This window comes from Theobroma cacao, chromosome 9 (assembly GCF_000208745.1).
Source record: "Theobroma cacao cultivar B97-61/B2 chromosome 9, Criollo_cocoa_genome_V2, whole genome shotgun sequence".
Lineage (NCBI taxonomy): Eukaryota > Viridiplantae > Streptophyta > Magnoliopsida > Malvales > Malvaceae > Theobroma > Theobroma cacao.
In genome coordinates, this window is record NC_030858.1 from 28,108,255 (window position 1) to 28,133,530 (window position 25,276).

Below are 25,276 nucleotides of genomic sequence, written 5' to 3' on the forward strand. Positions count from 1 at the left end.
TTAAATATAATATTGGAAAAAAAATAGAGCGAAACATATGATGACCTTTTCTTTCCAAATTAAAAGTTGGTCTTCTTTTGCAAGACCTAGTAATTAAAGTCATATTACAAACAAAGACTGACTCAAGATTTCGGTTCAGACTCCATACTTTTCCCATTATTACATCTATAAATAGGCAACAAATATGAGCTAATGTCACAACCACCGAAGAGCTTAATTTCTCACCAGCCATTACATAATCATCCATCATGGCATCCAAAGCTCTTCCATTCTTCTCATTCACCCTCCTCCTTTTCCTTCCCATGTTGTTTCAGGCTGTTTTAGCTGACTCAAATGAGAAAAAGCCATCCCCATTTGAGTTTCTCCAGCATCTGCAAGGATGTCATAAGGGAGAGAAGGTTAAAGACATACATAAACTCAAAAAGTATCTCGAAAGTTTCGGTTACTTGAGCTATAGCAAGAACGAAACTCATGCCAACGATGATGATTTCGATGACTTCTTGGAGTCTGCCATCAAAACTTACCAGCTCAACTATAATTTAAAGACGACTGGGACTTTGGATTCCAAAACAGTATCAAAGATGATGACGTCTCGTTGCGCGGTAGCAGATATCATCCATGGTACTACTGGGATGCGTTCCGGCAAGAAAAGGCAACACCCTGCGGGATCTAAATCTTTCCATACAGTCGCGCACTACGCCTTCTTCCCAGGAAACCCCAAATGGCCAGATTCTAAGTCCCATCTCACCTACGCATTTCTTCCAGGGACCCGAGCTGATGCCGTTAACCCTGTTGTAAGAGCTTTCCAAACATGGGCTGCAAATACACACTTTAGCTTTTCCCGGACTGAGGACTATACAAATGCTGACATCACAATTAGTTTCGAAAGTCGGGATCATGCAGATGGAAACCCTTTCGATGGCCCTGATGGAACCTTAGCTCACGCTTTTGCGCCAACTGATGGGAGATTCCACTATGATGCAGATGAACAATGGTCCGTAAGTGTAACCCCTGGCGCATATCACTTGGAGACTATTGCATTGCATGAAATCGGGCACCTTCTTGGTCTGCACCACAGCTCAGTTGAGGGGGCCATAATGTATCCTACCTTTATGGCCGGAGAAAGCAAGGGTTTGCACGGGGATGATATTCAAGGAATCAGGGCTTTATATAACAAGTGAGGAGCTAGACCCAGCAATTGAAATTAATTTGTTCATCAATAGTGAAAAATGTTGCATTTTACGGCATGCTAAGATACAGCTATAGAACAACTTTTATTTATTCATTCGTTTGGTTTCGAATCATTTAGAAATTATAGTCCATTCATGTATGAGAATAAATCCCGTCCAACAAAATAAATTAATTTGAGATGGTAATCTTTCTATTTTCCAGTTACATAAGTGTAAAGTTTTTTTTATAAGGTTCTACAGAAATAATAATCTATGAAATCAGTCATTAAATTTAACAATATATGAATGCTGGTCATGCACAAAAATCTTAAAACCAATTTGATAGCTGTATCATATCTATGAAGAAATCTTTGTTTACATTTATTTTATATTGAATAGTTGAAAATTTTATACTGTCAAAAGTTCTTTTAAAACTAATTATAAAAATTAGATGCATGATTTATATAGATAAACAAAAACATGAATCTAACGGTTGAATTAACAAACTTATTGAGGGTGTATAAGTTTGACACCAGTTAAAGTCGATCTCTCCTTTTGTATTAGTATTATTTCACTTACTAGTTGTTTCAATTGGTGAAACGAAAAGAAGAGAAAACAGATACTATATTTTTTTCCACATGTTTAAATCATGTATTGTTGACATCAATGAACTAAAAACAGTGAAACCAAAAGAAAAAAAAAATCCGGTAAAAGAAAACAAAAGGTAAAAAGGATGACATGGCTTTTACTGCCACATAGATTGCCACTTATAATGTTGTTGGCCGTATGACCACATTTAACCAAGTTAACACTGACATATTAGCCTTTTTTTTTTTATCAAACAAAATTGATGATGAGTTGGAATCCTAAATAAAATTGATCAAAATGAAATTGTGTCATATTTTTAAATGGTACATTTGGTGAAAATAATATCTTAAATTAAACATTTATTTATTTATTTATTTTATCTATAACAATTCAGGCATTTACTGATGAGATGATCACCTCAGATATTGTCACAATACCTAGATCTGTTGTGACGACTTTTCCTCTTGGCAGTATTATTAACGTAATTGTATTTAAAAAAAAAATGCAAAACTCGATAAGTATATGCTGTGGTTCAAAATTTTTTGAAGAAACTTGTATATAACCACCTTAATTATATGCATCACCATAACTATTTCTTTGCCTTCACATTTGTTGAGATAGTAAAAACTATACATTCTTGTACAGTTTGCTATACTGGGTTAAATTTTAATGAATGATGATAGAATAATAAGAATAACTACATAATATTTTCTTTTTTTAATGAGATAATAGATTCATAAAAATTTAAATAATTTTTATGCAATGTAAAAGTAGATAAACTCTATTTATAGTTTATCTCAAGCAAATAATTCAACAATTATAAAGATTAATTATGTAAAAGAAATTGAAGTTAAGTTATTAAACTAAATAATAAATACAATTAACTGAAGTTTTAACAAGAGTCCGTGGCTCGCTAGCTTTACGGATTATTAGCCGTCTTTACCATAAACGTCAATGGTCCACACTCCACGCTCCCCTTTCTTAAAAGAACAGATTCTATTGGTCCATTTACGCTGCACGCGGATTTCGAAACCCATTGATTCACAGCCGTTGATAAGCAACGGTCTAGATTCACTCGTTTAAAAATCCTTCAAAAAGAAGCGGCAATTTTAAAGTTTCCCGCCTCCCACGAATTTTTTTTGTGATCCTATAATTACCCCCGAATCATCCCTCCGTCTCCATCAGTTTTCTCGTCTGTTCCTGATTGCTTTCCTTTATTGCTGTCCAGAGAAACAAACAAAGAAAATACCTTTTCGAAATGGCTCGCACAAAACAGACAGCCAGGAAATCAACGGGAGGCAAGGCGCCACGTAAGCAGCTGGCAACAAAAGCGGCTCGTAAATCGGCTCCAGCCACCGGGGGAGTGAAGAAGCCACACCGTTTCAGGCCTGGAACAGTGGCATTGAGAGAAATCAGAAAGTACCAGAAGAGCACGGAGCTGTTAATCCGCAAGCTTCCATTTCAAAGGCTGGTGAGGGAAATCGCTCAAGATTTCAAGACGGATCTGAGGTTCCAAAGCAGCGCTGTCGCGGCTCTCCAAGAAGCTGCCGAGGCCTATCTGGTGGGGCTCTTCGAAGATACCAATCTCTGCGCTATTCATGCCAAGAGAGTCACCATTATGCCTAAGGATATTCAGCTTGCTCGGAGAATCAGAGGAGAGAGAGCTTAAAAATAGTTTCATTTTCTTTTTGTGTTTGTCATTGTTCCGGTTCCATCTTTGTCATTGTGGGTTTTGTTATATAAATTTTTTGTTCAATCTGACTAAAATTATTCTCTCTCAATATTTTTGGTTTAAAAATGATTCTGGATAAAGCATTTGGGACACTACAATTATTGTATTTCTTTTTGGGTAGATGAGTAACGGCTGGGTCACATTTTGCATAACTTTAAAGCCTTCTGTCCCTCTGTTTTGAGGTGAATGAATGACCCTGCTTCTATTTCTAACCAAAGGAATATATAGAGTTTGATACAGTGGCGTAAAGTTGGGCCAGGGGGCTAAGCATAGCCCAGAGTCCCTAGACCCTATTGAGGCGAACATGGAGTCAGGGAATAATCTAAATTGTCAAGATTTTAAATGAAAACAAAAATACGACCGTTAGGCAATTAAGAAAATCAGTAGTGAAGGATTCCCAAAAAGCAACATCATTTGAATCAAACAAAAAAAAACACAGAAGAAAGGAAGAGAGATTTCATCTTTACTGGGAGATTGACAACAAAGTTGCTGCTCCTCAGCACCCCAGAGGTAAATATGTCTGCTTTTCGATCAGGATGGACCTTTTTTTCATTTTAATCTTGGGATTATATCTTTTAACCAATTTGTGGTTTTTTTTTTTTAGAATCCTGATCTTTTATTTTTTTGGATCATGTCATTGGCATATGTTTGTTTAGTTTCCAATTGTATTGGTGTGTTTTATAGATAAAATGGGGTTCTTGATTCATTGTAAATATATGATTTTTTTTTAATTGTTAAATGTAAATATCCTTTCATCCCATTTTCTGGGTTCTCTTATTTCTTTCTTCTTTTCGGATATTTCGGGGTTTTTTTTTAATGCATCAACTTCTTCAAGGACTTTTCTTTTCCCTTTTTTTTTTATGCTATTCATGGGATTTTCTGGGTTTATATCAAATTTGTTTTATTGTTCTCTTTTATGAATGTCATCTGGGATTGCATTCACATGGTTTCTTCCTTGATCCTTTTCTTTTTATTTATTTTGCTCCATTTCTTGGTTCTTTGTTGGTCCTTTGACTACTGTCTAAGTTACTAAAAAAATTTTGGCCACGGTTTCAGGGGGAGGCAAGGTGAAGAATGAAGTAGCGAAAGGAAATCGGCGAGCTATGTGTGACATTGGAAATCTTGACACTCTACAACTCATTGAAGGGAAGCCCCCAACCAATATTACCCGACCAATTACAAGGTCCCCTCTCTCTCCCTCCTTCTCACTGCATCTTGTGTTTTTCTGACCTGTTTTCGTTTTGCTTTCGCAGGGGCTTTTGTGCAAAACTGTTGGCAAATGCACAAGCAGCTGCACTAGAGAATAAGGTAATTTGCCTTGTGTCACTTTTTTGTCAATTATGTTTTTTCATTACCAACTCTATTGCATTGAACATCTATTAGTACCCTTAATTTGCAGAACTCAGTTGTAGCAGCAGTTGGTGATGGGTTACCAGTTAATGGCAAAGGCGGCAATGTGAAAAAGGTAGCTAAAGCTAACAAGAAGTTATCTGATAAGCCAAACCTTGATACCACAATTGCTAATAGCTCTGATGATGAAGAAATGGTTAAGAAAAAAGGTGGAAAGCAGGCATCTAATGACCCAAAACCTGAGAGTGCCATCCTGATAAATTCAAATGATGAGGCAAATGTCAATCCGGTTAGTGAAAAAAGCTCGCATCAAAGGTCCTTTAGGAAGAATATTAAGACACTTCAATTCTTAGTGCTCAAAGCAGGGTAATTTAGATGTTTTCTTTTTCAACTGTAGTTCCATGTTATTGTTCTTAGATCAATTGAAAGATATTTTATTTGTTCTTTGTTGTAACTGGTTTTGGCTTATGATTCAGGCTGCTTGTGCTGTGGTAACAAATGAGTTAAAGGATCATGTTGTTAGTATTGATGCTGCTGATGTTAATGATGAATTAGCAGTTGTAGAATATGTTGATGACCTCTACAAGTTCTAAAAGTCCACAGAAGTATGTTGTTTTAATCATTTATTTTCCCCATCTCTCTTCTCCATGTCCCTCCTTATTTATTTCATTCATTATCTCGTAATTGGTAAAATGGCTGCAGAATGATACCCAAGTCCAGGATTTCCTCTGGTCACAGCCACTCAAACGTACGGATGAGAAAAATTCTAGTGGACTGGCTGATTCAAGTTCACAACTCATTTCAACTTATGCCTGAAAGCCTCTATTTGACCATTAATATACTTGACCGATATCTCTCGAAGAAGGTTGTATCGAGGTATGAACTTCAGTTGGTTGGTCTGGGTGCAATGCTCATCGCTTGCAAATATGAAGAACTCTGGCCTCCACGGGTAGAGCTCTTCTCTCTTGTTTGTATAATTAGTGTTGAAAAACTTGATGGTGTTTCAATCTCACCCATTTGAAGTGATTCTGAATGTTATTATCAAATTCGCAGGTTAAGGACTTAGTCTGCATATCAGACAATGCTTATGTTGAGGAACAGGTGCTTGCAATGGAGAAAGCAATCTTAGGGACGCTAGAGTGGTATTTAACAGTTCCTACAGCATATGTGTTCCTTGTTCGATATATCAAGGCTTCCGTTTCACCAGATATGGAGGTAGTTTTTTTTTTGGCTCAGTTAGAGGTAGTACATATAATTTTGTTGAACCACTTCTTTAATTTGTTTTCATTTCTGTAATACTGGTATGTATATCTTGTGGTTTTTGGCCTTATTTAGATGGAGTACATGGTGTTTTTCTTGGCTGAACTCGGTATTGTGTATTATAACACTGTTGTTTTGTACCCCCCATCTATGATTGCTGCTGGAGCTGTTTATGCAGCACGTTGTACTCTTAATAGGAGCCCTTTCTGGAGTGAAACTTTGAAGCACCACACAGGCTACTCTGGAACAACTAACGTATGGTCTTTCTTCCTTTTATTCCTAGATGTTATGTTTTACTCTGTGAGTGGCTGTTCAGATCAGCTGACATACATACATACATGTTGCAGAAATTGTGCAAAGCTTTTGGTTGCTTTTCACCAGACGGCTGCAAAAGGGGAGCTTATGGGGATTTATTCAAAATTTGCAAGTCCAGGTAGAGATTGTGTTGCTCTCTTACCTCCGGCCAAAACTCTATTGGCCTCAGCATGAACACCCCCTGGCAGGCGTTGTTACACAAAAATCATTATCCGATAGACTTGTGTTTAACTATATTACTGTTCTTTATCGGCAAATCAAGAGTATTGAATGCAAAACCTACTTTTGCTTCTGCTTCTCGTCTCAATTTAGGGTATAGAAGTTGTAGTGACGGTTGTGTAATTACTTTTTCCACCAAAATTCTCCCAGAGTTACAAGGTGGAAGACTAATCACTGAAGCAAGGTCTTACTACAATTATTTAAATACGTGAAAAGAGGTCTAACTCTGAAGGCATGCTTGCTTAGCTTGTAATGGCTAGGGTCCCAAACTAATTTGGCGTATATTGATACAAATACAGCATCTTTAGGAAGATCAAAACTGTAGAGACAGGAATCCTGGTGAATCTAATCTACTCTATAACGAAACAAGAGCTACTTGCAATCTATTCATTATACAATTATACAAATCAAGTGCCAGAAAAAGATTGACAATAATACAGCAGAGCTTGTCTTTTAAAACAAACCTGTTAATGAAGAATCCTCCATACAGCAAAATCATTCCCTGCACTTGATCTCAAGATCCTATATTTGAAACTGATAGACTCCAATCAAACAGTTCTGAGTTACCAGCTTCAATGCTTTTTTGCCTCGGGACTCTTTGGCATGCTGTAGGGAAAAACTCCTGTTTCCTAACTTCAGATGGCCTTTCCTGTCGCTTACACAAATTTCTGCCTCAGAATGACTGGCGTGGTTGAGAAACGACAAGCAAAGATGAATGCTGAAACCAATCATTCATTCAAACTCAGACTTTGGACAGGAAAAAGTGAATGATGCCATTCAATAAGAACTTTAAAATCTAAAGCTAATGATGATATACGGCTACAATGATTTCAATACATATTATGACGAAACAGGGCATAAGCTATGCCACTATGTCGACCACCAAAAAAATAAAAAATGCCAACTTTATTGTATTCAAGCATGTAGTGAAAGGCTTCAGAAACCAACTCAAACAACTGAAGGTTGTAGGCTCTTCAGTATCATAGAATTTTAAAGTTTGTTAAATGATCTATGATCCTGGTAATAAAAGACAATTTCTGTTCGTAAATGTTTCACTACTTGATTTTAAATTGAAATAAATCATGATCATAATGATTTTGATTTGTATAAATTGATACTCGCTGTGGAAAGAAAAGTTCTTGCTTGTTATCAGAAAGAAGAAGCAATGTTACTTAAGAGTATGACAAACAACAATAGCAAAAGAAGAGTCCATACAGTTACATGTGCTTGCTTACTCTCCGATTAGGACTTCGGTACAAGTCTATTCTCTTTTAAACTTTTAACTTTGAATACTGAAAGTTATTTGGCTTGGCTGTAATGGTTATTAAAAATGCCCTTGTCAATTTCCTAAGGGCATATCTATTTTCTGTCCGGTGAGATTATGTACACAAGCTCCTGGTCAGGCACAAGTTCTTGTGCTTGGAAATTGGCACCTATAAATGATGCCATCCCTTTTTCAAAACGCATATTAGTAACTTATAAGAGCGAAAGGAAGAAGTTAGAGAACTGAAAGAAACTATACCCATCATCTAATGGTATCAGAATAAAACACTAACCTTCGTCCCAGCTACAATGGTACCATTAAGGGGATGACTTGCACATGTGGTTACACCTTCAGACAATGGAACAAAAATATTTTGCTTCCGTTGATAGTTCATCTTGGACAAACTCTGCAGATCCTCCCTAGAACAACAAAAGATACACAAAGGAAAAAAAGATTTTTGAAAAAGAAAATCAACTCCTGGAAGCAACATGCAGTTACCCTCCTATGAATGGTGTCTTGTACATGAAAGTAACTGCCATGCCTATAAAATACCTAATGCAGCCATCAAAAAGAGATTGCAACACAACACCAAGGACAGCACTCCAAAAAATAAGCAGCATTTATTGCTACAAAAACAAAACAGTTTGTTTTGATTCATTCTTACTCACACAAGAACAGTACTAAGATTCGACATGTTTTCACCTAACAAAGCAAATGTAAACCAGGTTGTCCATCCAAAATAACCAATTCAACCTCCAGAGAACCTGATGGCTAATGTAAGAAGGTGTAAGGAGTCTCTTACTTGTAGTCCACATGGCTGGGAGAGCTGGTATCTGGATAAAAATCTAAAATATGAATGCCACTGTCAGATGATGATCCGACCGCGTAAATCTGCAGCAGACATATACTAGTGTGAGATAAGATGTTTTTTATGAGTAAAACAATACTCTGCTCCGAGGGAGAAGTATGACTGTTTGAGCCCCAGTTGTGGAAAAAAAAAAAAACCCAAGAAAAGGCTATCTGATGCATATGCTGCTAAGTATTGAATGATGCCGTTAATAGAGACAATACAGCATGCATTGTACCATATGCAATGTAACAATCATAGAATATATGTTGTCAAAAGTACAAAAGTGAAGGATTATATGACGACGATTAAGCTGATTGTTGCACAATGATCAGAAGTTATGTTTCCTTTAATGTGACCAATTATTTCCCCTCCAAGTAAATTGACACAAATGCCCAGGTTATCCTGAGTTTTGCAACCAATTGTGAATAGTGGACTTGTGGACTGGGCCATTTCTGTAATATCATATAAAAAAAAGTTGAACAAGGAAATCCAGTGAAAAAAAAACCTTACAGAAGATGTTGGCAGCCATGATGGTTTTCTCAAGTATAGTAGATCAGCTGATATGCTGGCTCCATTTCTAACAAATTCAAATTAAAAAGAAAAGAACAAGAACAAGTAAATGTGAACTTATTATACACAAGTTGCCAATACCCCTATAAATACATGACGAAATTGTAAATATATTCAACTTTTACTTACAACCAAGCTGGAGGAGGGCAATGAACATGTGTAACTCTTAAATTATAAATATCCAAAACACCTGACCTGCATGAAATGAGGAAATAAACACAAGAAAACATCAAAGTTGGGGCTTCCAATCTTCTTGGTCTCTAATGCGAGTTACCTTATTGGCAAATGAACATTTTAATCATTGTAAAAATAACAAAGGAGATTGAATGCATGGCGCAATAATATTTAGTTATAATTTCTGCAATCAACATTTTAACATAAATGAACCCTGAAGATATTTAGATTTCATACAGCACTTCATGCAAAGTGACCTGAAGAAATTACTGATGCTTGCTTGTGATTTGTATAAAAGGTTCTTGTGATAAAAAGAGGTAGTGTTGCAAATAAGTTAAAAAAGATGTGCTATAGGCAGAGAGAAAAACTAGAGTAGTCTCTGAAATACTGAGTGTCACAACAAGTGTTGATGAACAAAGGGTAGAGAATAAGTAAACGGCAGAGCAAGGCTAAGAATAGGGCAGAGAATGGCTAAGTAGAATCAAATTTGAGAGAGAGAGAACTAAGACTGAAAGTCTATTTGCCTATGTCTAAAGAATCTTGTTCTGCCAAAACAAGTTGTCAAAGCTCTATTTATAGAGCAGAAAGAAACAATTACTCAAGAACAAGCTTTAACGAACATAATGAGTAACAGTACTAAAATGAGCTTTAATATACAAAATGGGTAACAATTATTGAAACCCCATTATGTGGCCATTGAGAGTAGTGGGCTTTTTTAACACATGGCCATTAATGATGTAATGAGACTTGCTCTTGAGTAAAAGGTAAGAGAGAAAAGGAAAGAGGGTGCTTGCCATAAAACAACTCGTGAAGAAATAATAAATTGGTAGCCAAAATCAAGCATCTACAGGATTCAAAACTTAAAACGGAAGTCACTCTTTAGCAAATGGTTATTTATTGAGGGTGGAAGCTTTGGCAAAATATGTCCACAATCAGTAGATTCATGATCAACACCAATGAATAGGTAGGCAAATGCATTCCATATCAAGACTGCTATATATTTGCTTTTCTTTGATTATTAATCACTGATAAAAAAATTCACAGGCAATAAATTGGTATCATTCCACAACCTACCATCCATCATCTAGATGGAATGCCAATTGATATGGACAAGAAGGATCAAGATCAATGGAGTGTATTTCCTTTGGAACAATATCTGATTGTGCCTGAAAAGAGAAGGGAACAAGTCATTAAGAGCATATTATGGAAAGCAACAATGTTGATTATGTTTTTACTATAACATGAAAGTATGCTCCCCTGGATTTCATATTCCATAAACTAAGAACCCTTCACATCTGCATGTTTTTACATAAAGATATGAAAATGCACTTTCATGAACAGGTAGACTCAAGAGGATATTGGCATACATAAATATTAGTAGTTCATAGGCAATGAAATTATCCACCTTAAAGCCCTATAGAAATGAAAGTCTAACAGAAGCACATGTGTTTCCCTAGGGAAATAAAGTGGCCAAGTTCATCATGAATACCTTTAAAGATCCAATCTTTTCCAGCATTGTTGCTAACTTCAAAGATATTAGAGGTGGATGACCTGCCTAAATGAGTCAAACATTACAAATGTCACTGCATGTATCATTAAGATACAACTTTATCAACTACCAAAGCTATATTAACCATATGCATAAAGATAAGTCATCAAATAAATGGATCCTGACAGTGACAAAAGGTGGCTAAGATTGCTGCTAGCACCATTTGGACTATTTGTCCTTAGCAGGGTTGTTAGTCCCAGCAACAGTCTGACATACTTTTGCCAACATGCAACAGATTACAAGCGGGGTACAAACAAAGATTTCATCCTAAAGGGGTGGCTAATGAACTTCATTACATGTTTCCCTTATATAAAATCTTGGGGATCATACATAACTCAAAAAGTAAATGCATAAGTAAAAGCTGAATAACCAATATTTATTATGCATCTTGATTACAATTGAGTCCTGAAATTGAGCAATGTTAATAGATGGGCTTGGCTTTGCCTTATGGAAGAACTATGCATTGAGCTACATACCATAAAAGTAAAAGATATAATAGCTTTGTAAAAGCAGGAACATTAATTTGAAAAGCTTTAAAAATCTAAAAGTACAATCACAAACTTGCACAATCAAAATATATATTTTGAAATTTAGATTTATCTAAATGTAATTTATTGGAGGGGCTGGATTTACATTTTAAAAGTAAATAACCATATTTAAGTAATTTAAACTGTAACTCTACATGTTCCTTCTTAAAAAAGTTTCCTGTTCTGGTGGTGTGTATTCCTAGACAAAAATTAGAACGTCAATGTCTTACCTCATTATGACATTGAAAAGCAGCAGCTGTTCTTCCTCCACGAAGATCCCACATATATATATTCCCATCCTTACTAGCACCAAAAATTGTCTACAATAAATGAACTTTTCAAGGTTAAGGATTATTCAAAAGCTTAAAAAGAAAACATTACTAACCACAAAATGCACAGCATCTATAAAAGAAACTAAATACACCTGCACATTCCTTCTATTGAGTGCATTTTCAATAACTTTACTAACTTTTTTGTTGCTAACAATGCCTTAAGCCAAGAAAAATTACAAAATATAATATAAGAACTTCAGTAAATCGAATACCAAATAACATAGATTTCTTAACAAAACTAGAAGTGTTCCATTTCGATGCTATAAGTGCCATTTTTTCTATTTAAATGGGTAAACATTTTCTCTAATTTTATAAACACCTATGCTGTAAGTTTTAAACTAAAAATATTGTTTATTGAAAATAAACATATAATTTGTTTAAATAAGCATACACCTGTATTATATTTACAAAAGAATAGCCACAAATAGGTTTTAGAATTGATTTCAACATTTATAAATTCACATTAATCCTAATTGATGTATTAATTTGCATTAATTACATTATAGATTGATATGTTCATTGTTTTAAATTTTGTATATTATGTTAATAGTTATGCATTTCAAATAATATAACATATAACTATGGATTTCGTTTTACTGATTATACTAATCATTTATAGATTTTTTTTCCTTCCATTCAAATCAATTATATATCATAATAATGAGTTTTCATATTTAATGGTACTGTGTTATAATATTTCATGTTATTTATCCTTCAATTTTACTCTTTTTTTTTTAACTTACTTGTTCCCCTCAAACTTTTTTGGTTCTCTCCTTTTTTTCCAAATCTTTTTTCCTTTTCCTTTTCCTTTTCTTTTTTCCAGCCAGCAAGGGGAGAAAGTCTGACTACTATCAACACCAATGCATCATGGCATTAGAGGGGATTCCAGTCTCAATATGCAACAACACTCTGTGAAATGCCCATTGAGCTCCCACATTTGTTTGCAAGCATCAAGAATACCCTTACGAAGTTCCAACAACATACTTGAGTCTGGAGGACTAACATGCATCAGGTTGGGAATAGTTGGACCTCAATTTTTTATGTATCGCATAGATGTAAAGATATATGCCATAGAAGATTCATTTGCGAATCTGTTGATTCTATTTAACTACATTGACATTTAGACAAGTAAAGCACGCATGAAAAGATATTGTTCTTAATTGGCAGAAAAGGTTCCACAATAACTTGGTGCCCTTATCAGAATCTTGTTCAAATTTATAAGACTTGAAGCCTGACTAGTAAAGCCAATTCTCAATTCAATATTATAATGCACCTTTAATACAAGTTTGAACAAATGAATGCTAAACTCTACTCTTACCACTTCAATATGTAGTTCAGTAACATGTAACATAAAACAAGTCTCATGCTCATCTCATAAAAGGAAAAAGCAAAGATGACATACAAATAATTTTCTCCTACAGATTCAGATAAGTAACTTCTTAATAAATTAAGAGAGGTCTTCAATTTATTAACCTGATTTTCCACATGCGGTTGGATAGTATTGAGGGTGCTACAGGAACCAGTTATAAGCTCGAGGCAAGGAAGAACACTTTTTCTTCTATCCCATATATTGATTATGCCATGCGTGTCGGAAGCAATCAACCTACGGTGACCAACCATCAGGAAGAAAAGAATAATACTGGCAGCTAAAGACAAACCTCATGAAAATTTAAATCGATTCAACACAATGTCATCAACCAACATATATGACCAGTAATATAAAAGAGATTCCAAAACTAGCCATCGGAAAAGTTCAATACTGAATCCAAAATTAATAACAGCTACTAGAATAAATTTAAGAAATAACATATTAGTTAACTTGGCATTAGAGCAAGAAAAATTACTTCAAATCCTTTTTGACTTATAGTAATTCCAATGCCTAAACAACAACTAACAGCAACAATGTGGCCGAATTATCAGTTAGTTTGCTGCTTGGCCTGTCAGGACCCCCACTATCTTATTATCTGTAACTCCAGGCAATTATGGATCTGAGCACTCTAAAGATATATTTGGGTATAAGTCATAGCAAAGATGGCTAAACAAGTTTATAAACAGACAAAGGGCTCAATAACTAGATTGTTTCTCACCATCAAGTTTCTGAAAATAGTTTCCAACATGTATCTGTACCTAACGTTTATGTGCTAGTTCAAAATCTGAAAAGGGGATCAATAACTAGCTGTTTCTCACAACAATGTCTCTTCCCAATATTGAATACTTTCAGGTATTTTTCTCTGATTTTTGGTTAGCGTTGAAAGAACATTATAAACACTACCAATAATTTAGAATGGCCTAATAAATAGGATGATTAACAATAATAGCTTTCCTTGCTTCTAGTATAGTTTTATACCTTGTCTTCATCTTCATGTGCAAAACTAACAATCTATGGAAATTTGAAACAAAAAAAAAAACACTCATATGTCAATATTTTAGCAATGGGATACAAGTGAAGCAAACACTCTAGACTAATAGCTTTCACCTCAAACTAGTCGTCTTATGGATACCAATGTAGAGTTAAGTAGTTCTTGTAGAAAACACAAAAACATAAAGTTTCCTTTTAGAAGGAAGTTCAAAGCATAACTTTAACATGAAGGAACCAGATATGCAGAGGAAAGGCATAAAGAATGTTCCAGGCAAACCTCTAATAAACTATTAAGCTTCTTGTGCCACAGCAGAACAAAAAATAATAATCTTAAATGCAGTTCTCAGGTTGACATCAGCCCACTCAAAATTGTCTCCAAAATTTATGACGTTTTAGTGTTCCTTTCTACTTTGTTAACAAAAGTGGTTTCTCAATATGAAAGGGTCAATTTTACTAACTCAATATTACAACTCTACTTCAATAACCAAGTTCAGGTTTCTTCACGATAAGCCTGAACAGTTACTATATTTTTTCATAATTTCGTATTTATTTTTCATCTTTCAAAAATCCATATCCAATATGAGGGGGGAAATATTTTTCTCAGCTTTTTACAAACCTTGAATCATCAGTTGCCGTAAAAGCTATATCACATAGACCCTTATAGACTTCAGAACCAAGAACAGAGAGAGAGCGTCTCGTTCTTAACACCTGAATTAACAGTGAACAAATTATCATGATACATTAAAATGAGGATGTTACCAGATATAAGGAAACTAAAATAATTCCCTGATGGTTAACTTTTGAACAAAAGAATAAAACTGACAACTGTACTGATTTATTTGAATCAGTTTATCACATACTTGGAAATTATATGACTAATAAAAACTATTTGAAGTCTCTTACTTACATATCCTAATACAGGATCAGATTGGAGCTTAAGAGGGGATGATCATAAAAAATTTCAGATCAAATACATGTATTTGAACATTATAAGAATTCACATTAAGTGCATCAAAAGTAGCTACCACAGAAACTCTGCAGTGCTAGAAGTGAATAAATGCAGAACAGAGGTCCAAATTTGAGAGAATCAAGGAAGCAAGAGATAATTTATATCAACCTGTCGAAATTCAGCAAGGAAATCACATTAACTATTGTTGAATTTAAACTCCATTATACTTTATCAGGCTTAAACTCCAAATCTCTAAATGCAGTCACTCATAATTCCATTACGACAACCCATTGGGAATATCAACCTGATGTGGAAGAGTTCCTCTTTCATTCCTCGTCTCATGAATAAATGCCAGATAATGGGTCCGTGTCTGTCAGATATATTATTCCAAACCAAGTGTCTTATAACTAACTTCAATAATTATATAATTGTTCCCTCACACCCTATTCTGTCAATGCCATACATTCAAAACTCCTTTTGAGACCAATAGCTTTCTCAATTTCTCTCACCCTAAAGTTAGTAAGAACTCAAAAGTTCTCTTTACCTTAGAAAACATATCCATTCCTATGTCAGCAATTTCCCATAAATTCAGGCCAAATTGTACATCCAACCACCAAATGTCAATATGGTGACATATCAGGGGGTAGAAGAAATTTTGTGCCGATGCAAAAGCAGTGTCATAGTATGGTTATGGGTCAGCAATGGAAGCAGAGGATCATGGCCCTCAGAATCTTGTTAAAAGTTGCTTTCTAAATGAAACTACATTAATTTCAACTAAACACTTCAAGTTTCTCTGCAAGTCCCCAAAGCCAATCTTCTTTCTCTCTCCAGAGATACATTGACACCTCGTTATAGAAAATACCAGAAATTCTGCTCCTGCTATTCAATGCCCTAGCTGGTCTTTGTAGATAATAATGAATATAGTAGTAGATGTTTGTATTTATTTATATCAGTGTGATTAACATGCTAAAACTATTTTCGACCATAATAGATAGAAACGAATCTATGATTATTTAATCCACATAGGAGTTTGGTAATATCACATTCAATAAAGATACTTTTCATATATGACAGGAAAACCAAAAGAGAAACTTACCTCAACTGGTTTAGAAGAGATGTAACCAATATCAAAGATCAGTACTTCATTACTTTTCACAGAAGTACAAGCAACCTAGAAAAGTAAACAACCATGTCAAAAGTTAGAAGTCCAAGATAAAAAATGATATTAACCCAGTTACAACCACATTACGCACCATCCATCAGAGCATTCACAATTTAATTAATGCTATATAAACCAGACACATAAAGTAATTAGATCAGTGCTGTTGAAATCAAATTAGAAAAACAGTGACAAAAAATAGAGGAAAACAGAACTCTAAACTCTTGACCACCCATACATGAATAATAGCCTAGAGAATCCAAGTATGAAATTCGAGTTTCTTTGGACATAAAAAAAAAAAGGTATGTCTCATGTTTGGAAACATTATGCATCTAGAGGTGAACATGAGTAAATGCAGATCTAACTCATATCAGTGAAATTTAATAATCCAAAAATATTCCACTCCGCTTAATCCATATGTACATGCTATATTTCTTAAATAATTCAAACAGTGGTTTTCACTTGTGTATTCCTGAAGCCAAGAAACCTTAATAAGCAAGCTACAAAGTTTTGACAGCCAGATCTATGCATGCCCTAAAACCCTAGATGTTGGAAATTGATTAGTACAAAAAGCTACAAAATAATAATAATAAATAAAAACTAAGGCAAACATTTACAGCATAAAGAAGAACAAAACTAAAGAGTAAAACAGAAATAGTTATTGCCACACTAGTTGGAAATGTCATCATCAAGGAAAATATCCAAATTAAGAAAACAGCAAATCCACCAGAAACATTATTTGTTAGTTATATACTGAATTTTGACCAATGACATTTAGTAAACTCTATAGTTATACTACCACCCATAAGCTGGAGTCAAATATATACAAGAACATTATGCTAACCATTTCCTTTTACATATGGCAAGTGCAAATTACAGTGAAGTAAAATGTCATTAGACCATCTACAATATCTAAACATATAATAGTTTGTGGATATGTAACTGAACTGAACCTCATCTTGGTTAGCAAGATTCCACCGAACAACATCAAGTTGTTGTCGCAAATAGAGGTGCAGTAAGTGCTTACTTTCATCTTCGGTTAAGCCTATTCCAAAGAAGTAACAAACAAGTGAGATAGATTGGCAAGAATACATGATAGCTGAACCTAAGTATGAATCCAGATAGGAAACCATAAAAGAAAATGAAAACAGACGAACAAGGAAACAGTAAAATAAAACATGTTTATACTCTTAAAAAATGTCCAGATCGGAAAAACTGAAACGATGTACCTTTCACTTGAAATTCAAAATCTAAAGAAGAGTGATTAACAAGTGACTTCTTTTTTTGGCCACCAAGTTCATTAGCATCCTTATCCAGGATCATTAAGGTTGAGATACGGTGAAACAATCATCCTTGTAACTAACAGACCTACTAATCAACTAACAACGACCATCATAGATGTTGAGAATATTATGCAAAAGACATTGCGGATGCAATATGTTCTTTTGTTGCACCCAACACCATGAGCAGGACCTAAACATGAGTAACCACATGGCAACTATGCAGAAGGGCTGCCAAAATGAGTTCTGACTGTAAAACAGGCAGGTTTAGACAATGACACCCTGAACCCCAAAACAATTTCCTGGATGACATATAATTACCCAGTGAATGATGAGAAAATAACTGTATAACCAACGATTCAAGAAGATGAGGCTCGAGTGGCAGATTTACATCATGACAAACTGACACCTAAACCAAATCCCCGGATGGCACATTATTACCAAATGAGCAACTACTAAGCATTATAGAGTAAGTATGTAGACCTTATCCTCTGCTCTTTCATAACTGTACCCTACCCCTAACATGGAAAAAGGTGCACATCAGACCATGGTTTCAGATATTCAGTCCAATCATGAGCAAATTACCTAAGAATACAAAGCCACCATGTTTAAATAGGTATGCCACTTGAACAATATTGTCTGATGTTTCTCTCCTAATTCAGAAAACCATTGTTTAACTGCAGGAATTTTATTTAGGGTTTCTACATACATGCATGTGTTACCCACAAATGTCTGGATATTGTCAGAAAAGCATATTAATGATGCAATTTTCAATTTAACTTGTGCACAAAAATCAGGCATAATGTACATTATAGTTTTACGTAAGCATAGCAAATATGGTAGAGACCCAAGTAAAAAAAAAGCATCTGTTTTGCTCTGCCAACATATACATGTGCTGAAGATTAACACAAAGGCAAGGGGGGGAGGCAAAGCAAGCCTTTAGTTGATCAACTTACGTGGCAGTGAATCATTACTTTGGCAATATAGAGTCTCAAAGTCATGCACTGTTAAGCACCCTGATTTTGTTACAGCCACCAAGTAAATTCCCTGGAGACAATTATATGGGAAAAAAATTAGGGGAGGTTAGAGAGGGAAGAGAAAGAAGGACAAAAAGAATAGTAGGAGTTGCAATGGAAAGCAAAGGGTGAGGTAGGGGAAGAAAATTAAGAAATAGCAAGTATCTCTTATTCATACTGGCTAACTCGCATTTAGTCACACCAACTGCAACAGAATAAGTAAAACTCAAATTAGTTCGCCTATTTAGTGGCATGATGCATAGGCCTTGTAGACACAATGGTTTCTAGTATGCTTGCAGATATCACATTAACATTTGGACACGATAATTCTGCAATAAACACCCATTGTACATACTAACCCAATGAAAAATCTTCATGCCTATGACTATGCCCTTGAACAGTAGTTTCAATTTGACAAAGTGTTATAGTATGATCATGTGTTTTTGTGCCCAGGGGGACAACCGAGTAGTTAGAACTTGAAAATTCAAACTGGAGGCCTTAAGTTCGAATCTTGGAGATGGGAGGGTGGACTTTACAGGATGAGAAAGAGCTAGCTCCCCATGTGTAGCCAAGTAACATGTACCCAAAAAAATGGTCACCTATTTTTACCTTAAAATGCGACTGTTATTTTGCAGGAAGTTCAAATAAGTGTCTGGCTTCTCATAAAATCAAATTTTGACTTCAAAACATGGCTTGATAATTTCTAAATATGTTCAGACTATTCTGAAACCAAAGTTTAAATAGTTTAGCTAGGGTCATACTCAACCCCTACTTCGAGTTGAACCATAAGTCCAAAATATGTCATTCTTACTCATCCAAATCAATATAATATATACATATATATATCATTCTTAAATGACTAGCTTTACAATTACAAGAAATTTGTATAAACCTAAAAAAAAAAAGTCAAGAAACACAATTAGTAGGGTAAATTTATCATCAAAAGATTTCAGAAGCTATAATTTAATGAGATATTAATGGGAGGTATCACCTTGTTGTCAAAGTCAACTGCAGATATTCCTTGCCTGAAAAGAGAATCATATTAAACTATCTCTTGAAATGAAACAAGAGGTATCAATAAATAATATCTGAGAGAGAGGATATCAAAGGCTTCACCAAACAACAATTTTTCTTGTTCAAAAGAATCTAGAAAATGCACAATTGAATGCTAAAACAAATAGGATGATCATAGAAATTCTCAAGAGAACTACTTGTAGTAAGTAGTAACTGGTAATTGTAGAAGGAATTAACATTGGAAAGAGAGGCCAAATCAAATTATCTCTGATCTTCACTTGGAACAAAAATAAATAATTACAGAATTAAGAATTAAATTGAAATATTTAGCAAACAGCTCGAGTCTAAGGGAAAAAGCTGTAGTTTTGAGTCATTCGCAATTAACACCATAACTTGAAAAAAAAAATCTAAACATCTAAAATTTTATTTACTCAAAAAGTGAGATTGTAACTATTTAAAAAAATATACTAAATGGCATTTGGTCAAAATTCCAATCATTGCGCCCAACTTTTATCAATGCAGCTAGAAAGGTGTGACGGATCCAAACACTAGCTCATGCCACTGACATTTAGCTTCCAACAGGTAAAAATTAATTATTTTTTGTTCTACAGGTCTATTATCACCTTTTTCTAACAACAAATAACAATAGAACAGTATCACCATCATTACAAAAAAGAAGGTTTGAAAATCAATTTGCAGGCATCGTTATTTCTGATTTTTTTTTTTCAGATAAAAATTGTCATAATACTTAGCTCTCTCTAGCAGATGGGTTATGTACAACGGATGCTTATACACAAATTATAGTAGTGAAACAGATCCCTGTCAAAATAGTATTTAGTGAGGAAATTACATTGCACAAAGATATTTCTTGAGTTAAATATGACTAATAATAGCCAATGACAAACTATTACAGAGATAATAATCAGAATTCAGAAGTGATAATTGTAACCAAGTTACATAAATATTCACTAGAAAGAATAAGGGAGAAAAAAGAGAGATAAGAACCACTAACATTCTGAATGGAAGTTGGCCACCTGAATTCACAGCATTGTTTATCCGATTAATCTACAAAACAGATGTCTAAGTTTATGCAACAGATTAAATAGAGTAAGGAAAGCTGGGAAACAGTTCTCAAAAAAAAAATTTGTAAATGTCCCTAAAGAATTTGATGCATACATGGGTTTGACACGGCTTTCCATCAATGTGATAAAAATGCGGAAATGCCCCAATCTAAGCTATCACAAAACAAAAATCAGTAATTGAACAAAATCAACCTTAAAAAATAATAACAATGAAAGTAAAATTAAAAAAAAGAAAAAGGCAGAAGAAAATTTGAAAGACCTCGGAATAAGAATGCATGAGGAGGCCAAAGAGGTCGTGGCGGTACTTAGGATCGAACTTTCCGTTCAATTCGAGTATGCTTCTTTGCCATGGACGACATCTTTGGATTCAAAAGAACATTTTGAATTGCATCAATCATTCAACCCCAAATTTCAGAGAAGTAGAGATTGAAAGAAACAAAGAGATACCTTGGCTTGGGTTTAGGGCTTTCAGTTGAGGGTTTGGAAGGAACCAAGAATTTGTCCATTAGAACAAACACAACAGAGACAGCTAATCGATCCAATTTCTTTTTTGTGGAGATTTGCACTTTATTATTTTGTTGCATTTTCCCTTTTCCCGCCTTGGGGATTTTGTGCCATACTTCGCATTTTTGCTTACCGCGCAAAGTTGGGTGGGCTGGATTCGGGTCAGGTTGGAGGTAGAGGGTTGGGCCTCTGGACGAATTAAACAAGCCCCAGGTACTAAAAGAAACTTTGAATCCACGTTACCCAGCCGAACTTATCGTTGTGTCTCAGAACTGATTTTTCTCTTCTTCAACTAAAAATTTTATCATCTAATCCCAATAAAAGATTACAATAATCAAACCAAAATTTGACCAAAATTCTCCAGGAATCACGATCAAAATCGATCAATCTATTGAAATTCGAAACCCTGCTAATGTTAACGAAATGAAGCCCTTTTTATCGTTTTCCACTGCAAATTTGGTCCAACTCAAAAGCCAATAAACACAACATGCCACCGAAAATATGAACAGATGAACTGGAACCCAAATATTGTAAGGGAGTAAGACGAAGGCCATCGAAAATTTAAACTAATCCAAGTACTCTGATTAGATTTCACAACCTTGCATTTCAACAATTCAAGAACAAAAACCCTAAAACAAGAGATCTACATTTAAAGAAACCTAAACAAAGATGTTCTAGAAACAGATCTTTCAACGAGACCAGAAAGAAGAGAAACAGCTTTTTACTTCTACATTATTAGGCTCTCTCTCCCCTGATCCTCCTAGCCAGCTGGATATCCTTAGGCATGATTGTAACCCTCTTAGCATGAATAGCGCAGAGATTGGTGTCCTCAAAGAGCCCCACCAGATAGGCTTCAGCAGCTTCTTGGAGAGCGGCAACAGCGCTGCTTTGGAACCTTAGATCCGTCTTGAAATCTTGAGCGATTTCCCTCACCAGCCTTTGGAATGGAAGCTTCCGAATCAACAGCTCCGTGCTCTTCTGGTACTTCCTGATCTCTCTCAACGCCACTGTTCCAGGCCTGAAACGGTGAGGCTTCTTCACTCCTCCGGTGGCTGGAGCTGATTTCCTGGCGGCTTTGGTTGCCAGCTGCTTACGTGGCGCCTTGCCTCCCGTTGATTTCCTCGCTGTCTGCTTTGTACGTGCCATCGTTATCTGGCTGGAAAGGTGAAAAAGATTATCGAAACTGTGTTTGTCTACCGAGAAAGTTGAGGGAAACTGATGATTCCAGTAATGAGCGGCGACGAGGGGAAGTGAATTTGGGTGCATATATTGAGGAAGTTGAGAGAGAGCGCGCGGCAACTTCGAAATTTTTTAGTGACTAATCTGGACGGTCAGATTATATCATATTATTCATCGACGGTTGTCAATTCTTGTCGGAGTCGGCGATCCGTGTGCTGGTGGAAATGAACCAATAAGATATGAATATCAAAGCGCCCCTTGGAGGTGCATAGATTTGAGAATAAAAAGACGTGGGCTGTAGATTGATAACAAATCTACGGCTAATACTCTGAAGAAGGAAGTCACACGGATCATGATCCGTGACAGTAATTTCTGTTTTCTTGTTCATTCAGCATGGTTTATGGAGTATTTTATTCAATAGTAGTAAGCATACTATAAAACCCCAAAATTTTGATACAATGTGCAATATATGACCCAAAGTTAGTATTTGTACTTTACAATATAATGTGATTACAAGTAATTGGTGTTTGATATTTTACAATGCAATATAATTACAAGTACTATAATTGTAAATAATGTAATTGCAAACAATATGATTGTAATAAATATAACATTACAGTATTTGATATATAAATAAAATAATGATTAAAATGTAAAGAAGAAAACATTACAGCATTTGATTTACAAGTATTTTACTAAAAATATAAAGTTAATTTCTAAAATTACCTCTATTTATTCAAATGCAAGTTTAATATACTTGTATTTTTTATTATTAATTTTTATATAATATTATCTTTCAAATATATTTTTAATGTCATGTATTTTATTTTTATTTTTATTTTTATTATAATTTTATATATTTTATTTTCATTTCTTAATATAATTTTTTATATTATATATTTTATTTTAATTTTTTTCTCTAAAAGATAATATAAATTTTATCGATAGTAACCATGGCTACTAAAAATAATAAAAAAATTCTCAAAATCTATATAAAAAAATAAATTATAATATTATAAAATATTTTCAACAAAGTGACAAAGTTGAAGAATAAAAATGTCTTTAATAACATTGTAAAGTACAATATAATATGATTGTATTGATTTGGGATTGCAATTACATTACATTCATTGGCTGTAAAGTGATTGCATTTCAATTTTACATTACAGTGATTTGTTGCAAAACAAATACTGCAATATAATTTAATTGGATATATTGCATGGAATGTGCTTTCACTTCTTTCATTTTAAATGCTACCGTAATATGATTATAACAATGCAATTATAAGTGAGATAACATTGTAATGTTTGGTATATAAACAAAGTAATGATTAAAACGTAGGAAATATAACATTGCAGTATTTGATTTACAAATAATTTGTTGGAATATAATGTCAATTTTCAAAATTACCCTTATTTATTAAAATACAAGTTTAATATACTTGTATTTTTTATTATTAATTTTTAGATAATATCATCTCTTAAATATATTTTTAATATCATATATTTTATTTTCATTTCTATTATAATTTTATATATTTTATTTTCATTTTTAATATATTTTATTGTATTATATATTTTATTTTAATTTTTTTTAAATGACAATATAAATTTGATTGACAATCACCATCCACCATTCAATAGAAAATGGCTAATGAGAGTAACAAAGAGTCATCTCTCAACATCTATATAAAAAACAAATTATAACATTGCAAAATGTATTTAACAAAGTAATAAAGTTAAAAGGTAAAAATGTCTTTAATAACATTGAAGAGTGCAATGCAATCTAATTGCATTAATTTTGGACTGCAATCATATTATATCTAATTGTAATAACATTACATCCATTGGCTATAATATAATTGTATTGCAATCTTACATTACAGTAATTTATTGCAAAACAAATACTATAATGTAATTTAATTTAATTAAGTAAATTGTAGGAAATGTGCTTCTAATTCCATTATGCCAAACACTACCGAAGTCCAAATTAGGATAACCAGTGAACCAACTATAATTGAAAGTTAAGCCGCCAATCAATATACATTGAGTTAAAATATCTTTTAACTAGAATTTAAGTTTGAAAAAAACAATTCAATATTATTTTATTATTTATATATTTTAAAATAAATAAATTTACTTAAATATTTTCTCGACTATTCAAATAACATTCACCATAGAAATACTAATGTAAGAAAATATAATCTTATTGATTGAATGATTAGTACTTGTTTTTCCTACCACAAAAAACATTTAAAATTTTATCCCTCTTTTTCGAAGTTATAACTTATGGAAATTGGAACTATATTTATATAAAAAAATCCAAACAAACAATGTTAAAATTAAAAAAAAATCGAAATGAATTTTGGAGAAGCCAAACTCAATATGTTATAAAGAGTATTGTTAAAAGTAACAAGTTTATGAATAGAATAAGTAAAAACATATTCAAAAATTTTTTTTCGATAAATAAAGCACTTATGAATTAAATGAAAAGTTTAAAAGTTAGTTATTTTATAGGAATAGAATAAGATAAAAATAACTAAAGTAAAATATCCTTACCTCCTTAAGTTTTGATCGAAATTACATGAAAATTCATTATTTTTCAAAATGAACACTTCGCCAAAAGAATACAAACACCATTAATAAAAGTTATGAAAAAACTAAAATGCTTTTTTTCATTAATTTAAAAAATTATTATTATATTTATAAAAAAAAAAAGAGAAACGATTGGTGCTCTCCAACTCACCAAGAAAGGGGAGGGAGGGGAGCACCAATGCTCCCTTTGAGGAGCCTGATCGGGGCTCCCTAGGGGAGCTCCGGTGATCCCACATGGTGA

General features: G+C 33.9%; 4 protein-coding genes and 1 pseudogene across 5 annotated transcripts; 3 read left to right on the forward strand and 2 right to left on the reverse strand.

Annotated features, from left to right (window-relative positions):
• LOC18589759 (metalloendoproteinase 3-MMP) lies at positions 222-1,263 on the forward strand. Its single transcript, XM_018127112.1, has one exon. The coding sequence runs from the start codon at positions 249-251 to the stop codon at positions 1,179-1,181; it is 933 nt and encodes a 310-aa protein (XP_017982601.1). The 5' UTR covers positions 222-248; the 3' UTR covers positions 1,182-1,263.
• LOC18589760 (histone H3.2) lies at positions 2,836-3,540 on the forward strand. The gene has a single exon (XM_007014875.2). The coding sequence runs from the start codon at positions 3,016-3,018 to the stop codon at positions 3,424-3,426; it is 411 nt and encodes a 136-aa protein (XP_007014937.1). The 5' UTR covers positions 2,836-3,015; the 3' UTR covers positions 3,427-3,540.
• LOC18589761 lies at positions 3,641-6,840 on the forward strand (annotated as a pseudogene).
• Positions 6,887-21,357, reverse strand: LOC18589762. Of its 2 annotated transcripts, XM_007014877.2 has the most exons (18): positions 21,206-21,357; positions 21,018-21,117; positions 20,853-20,906; positions 20,689-20,741; positions 19,654-19,687; positions 18,603-18,693; positions 17,320-17,411; positions 16,304-16,378; positions 14,875-14,966; positions 13,373-13,502; positions 11,798-11,887; positions 10,981-11,046; positions 10,566-10,657; positions 9,447-9,512; positions 9,258-9,324; positions 8,700-8,788; positions 8,190-8,316; positions 6,887-7,351 (listed from the first exon to the last, which is right to left on the reverse strand). In XM_007014877.2, the coding sequence occupies exons 1-18, from the start codon at positions 21,340-21,342 to the stop codon at positions 7,307-7,309; spliced, it is 1,500 nt and encodes a 499-aa protein (XP_007014939.2). In that variant the 5' UTR covers positions 21,343-21,357; the 3' UTR covers positions 6,887-7,306. The 2 variants fall into 2 exon arrangements, with proteins under 2 accessions (XP_007014939.2, XP_007014941.2); XM_007014879.2 differs by lacking the exon at positions 10,981-11,046.
• Positions 21,818-22,520, reverse strand: LOC18589763 (histone H3.2). The gene has a single exon (XM_007014880.2). It carries the CDS (start codon positions 22,406-22,408, stop codon positions 21,998-22,000), a length of 411 nt encoding a protein of 136 aa, XP_007014942.2. The 5' UTR covers positions 22,409-22,520; the 3' UTR covers positions 21,818-21,997.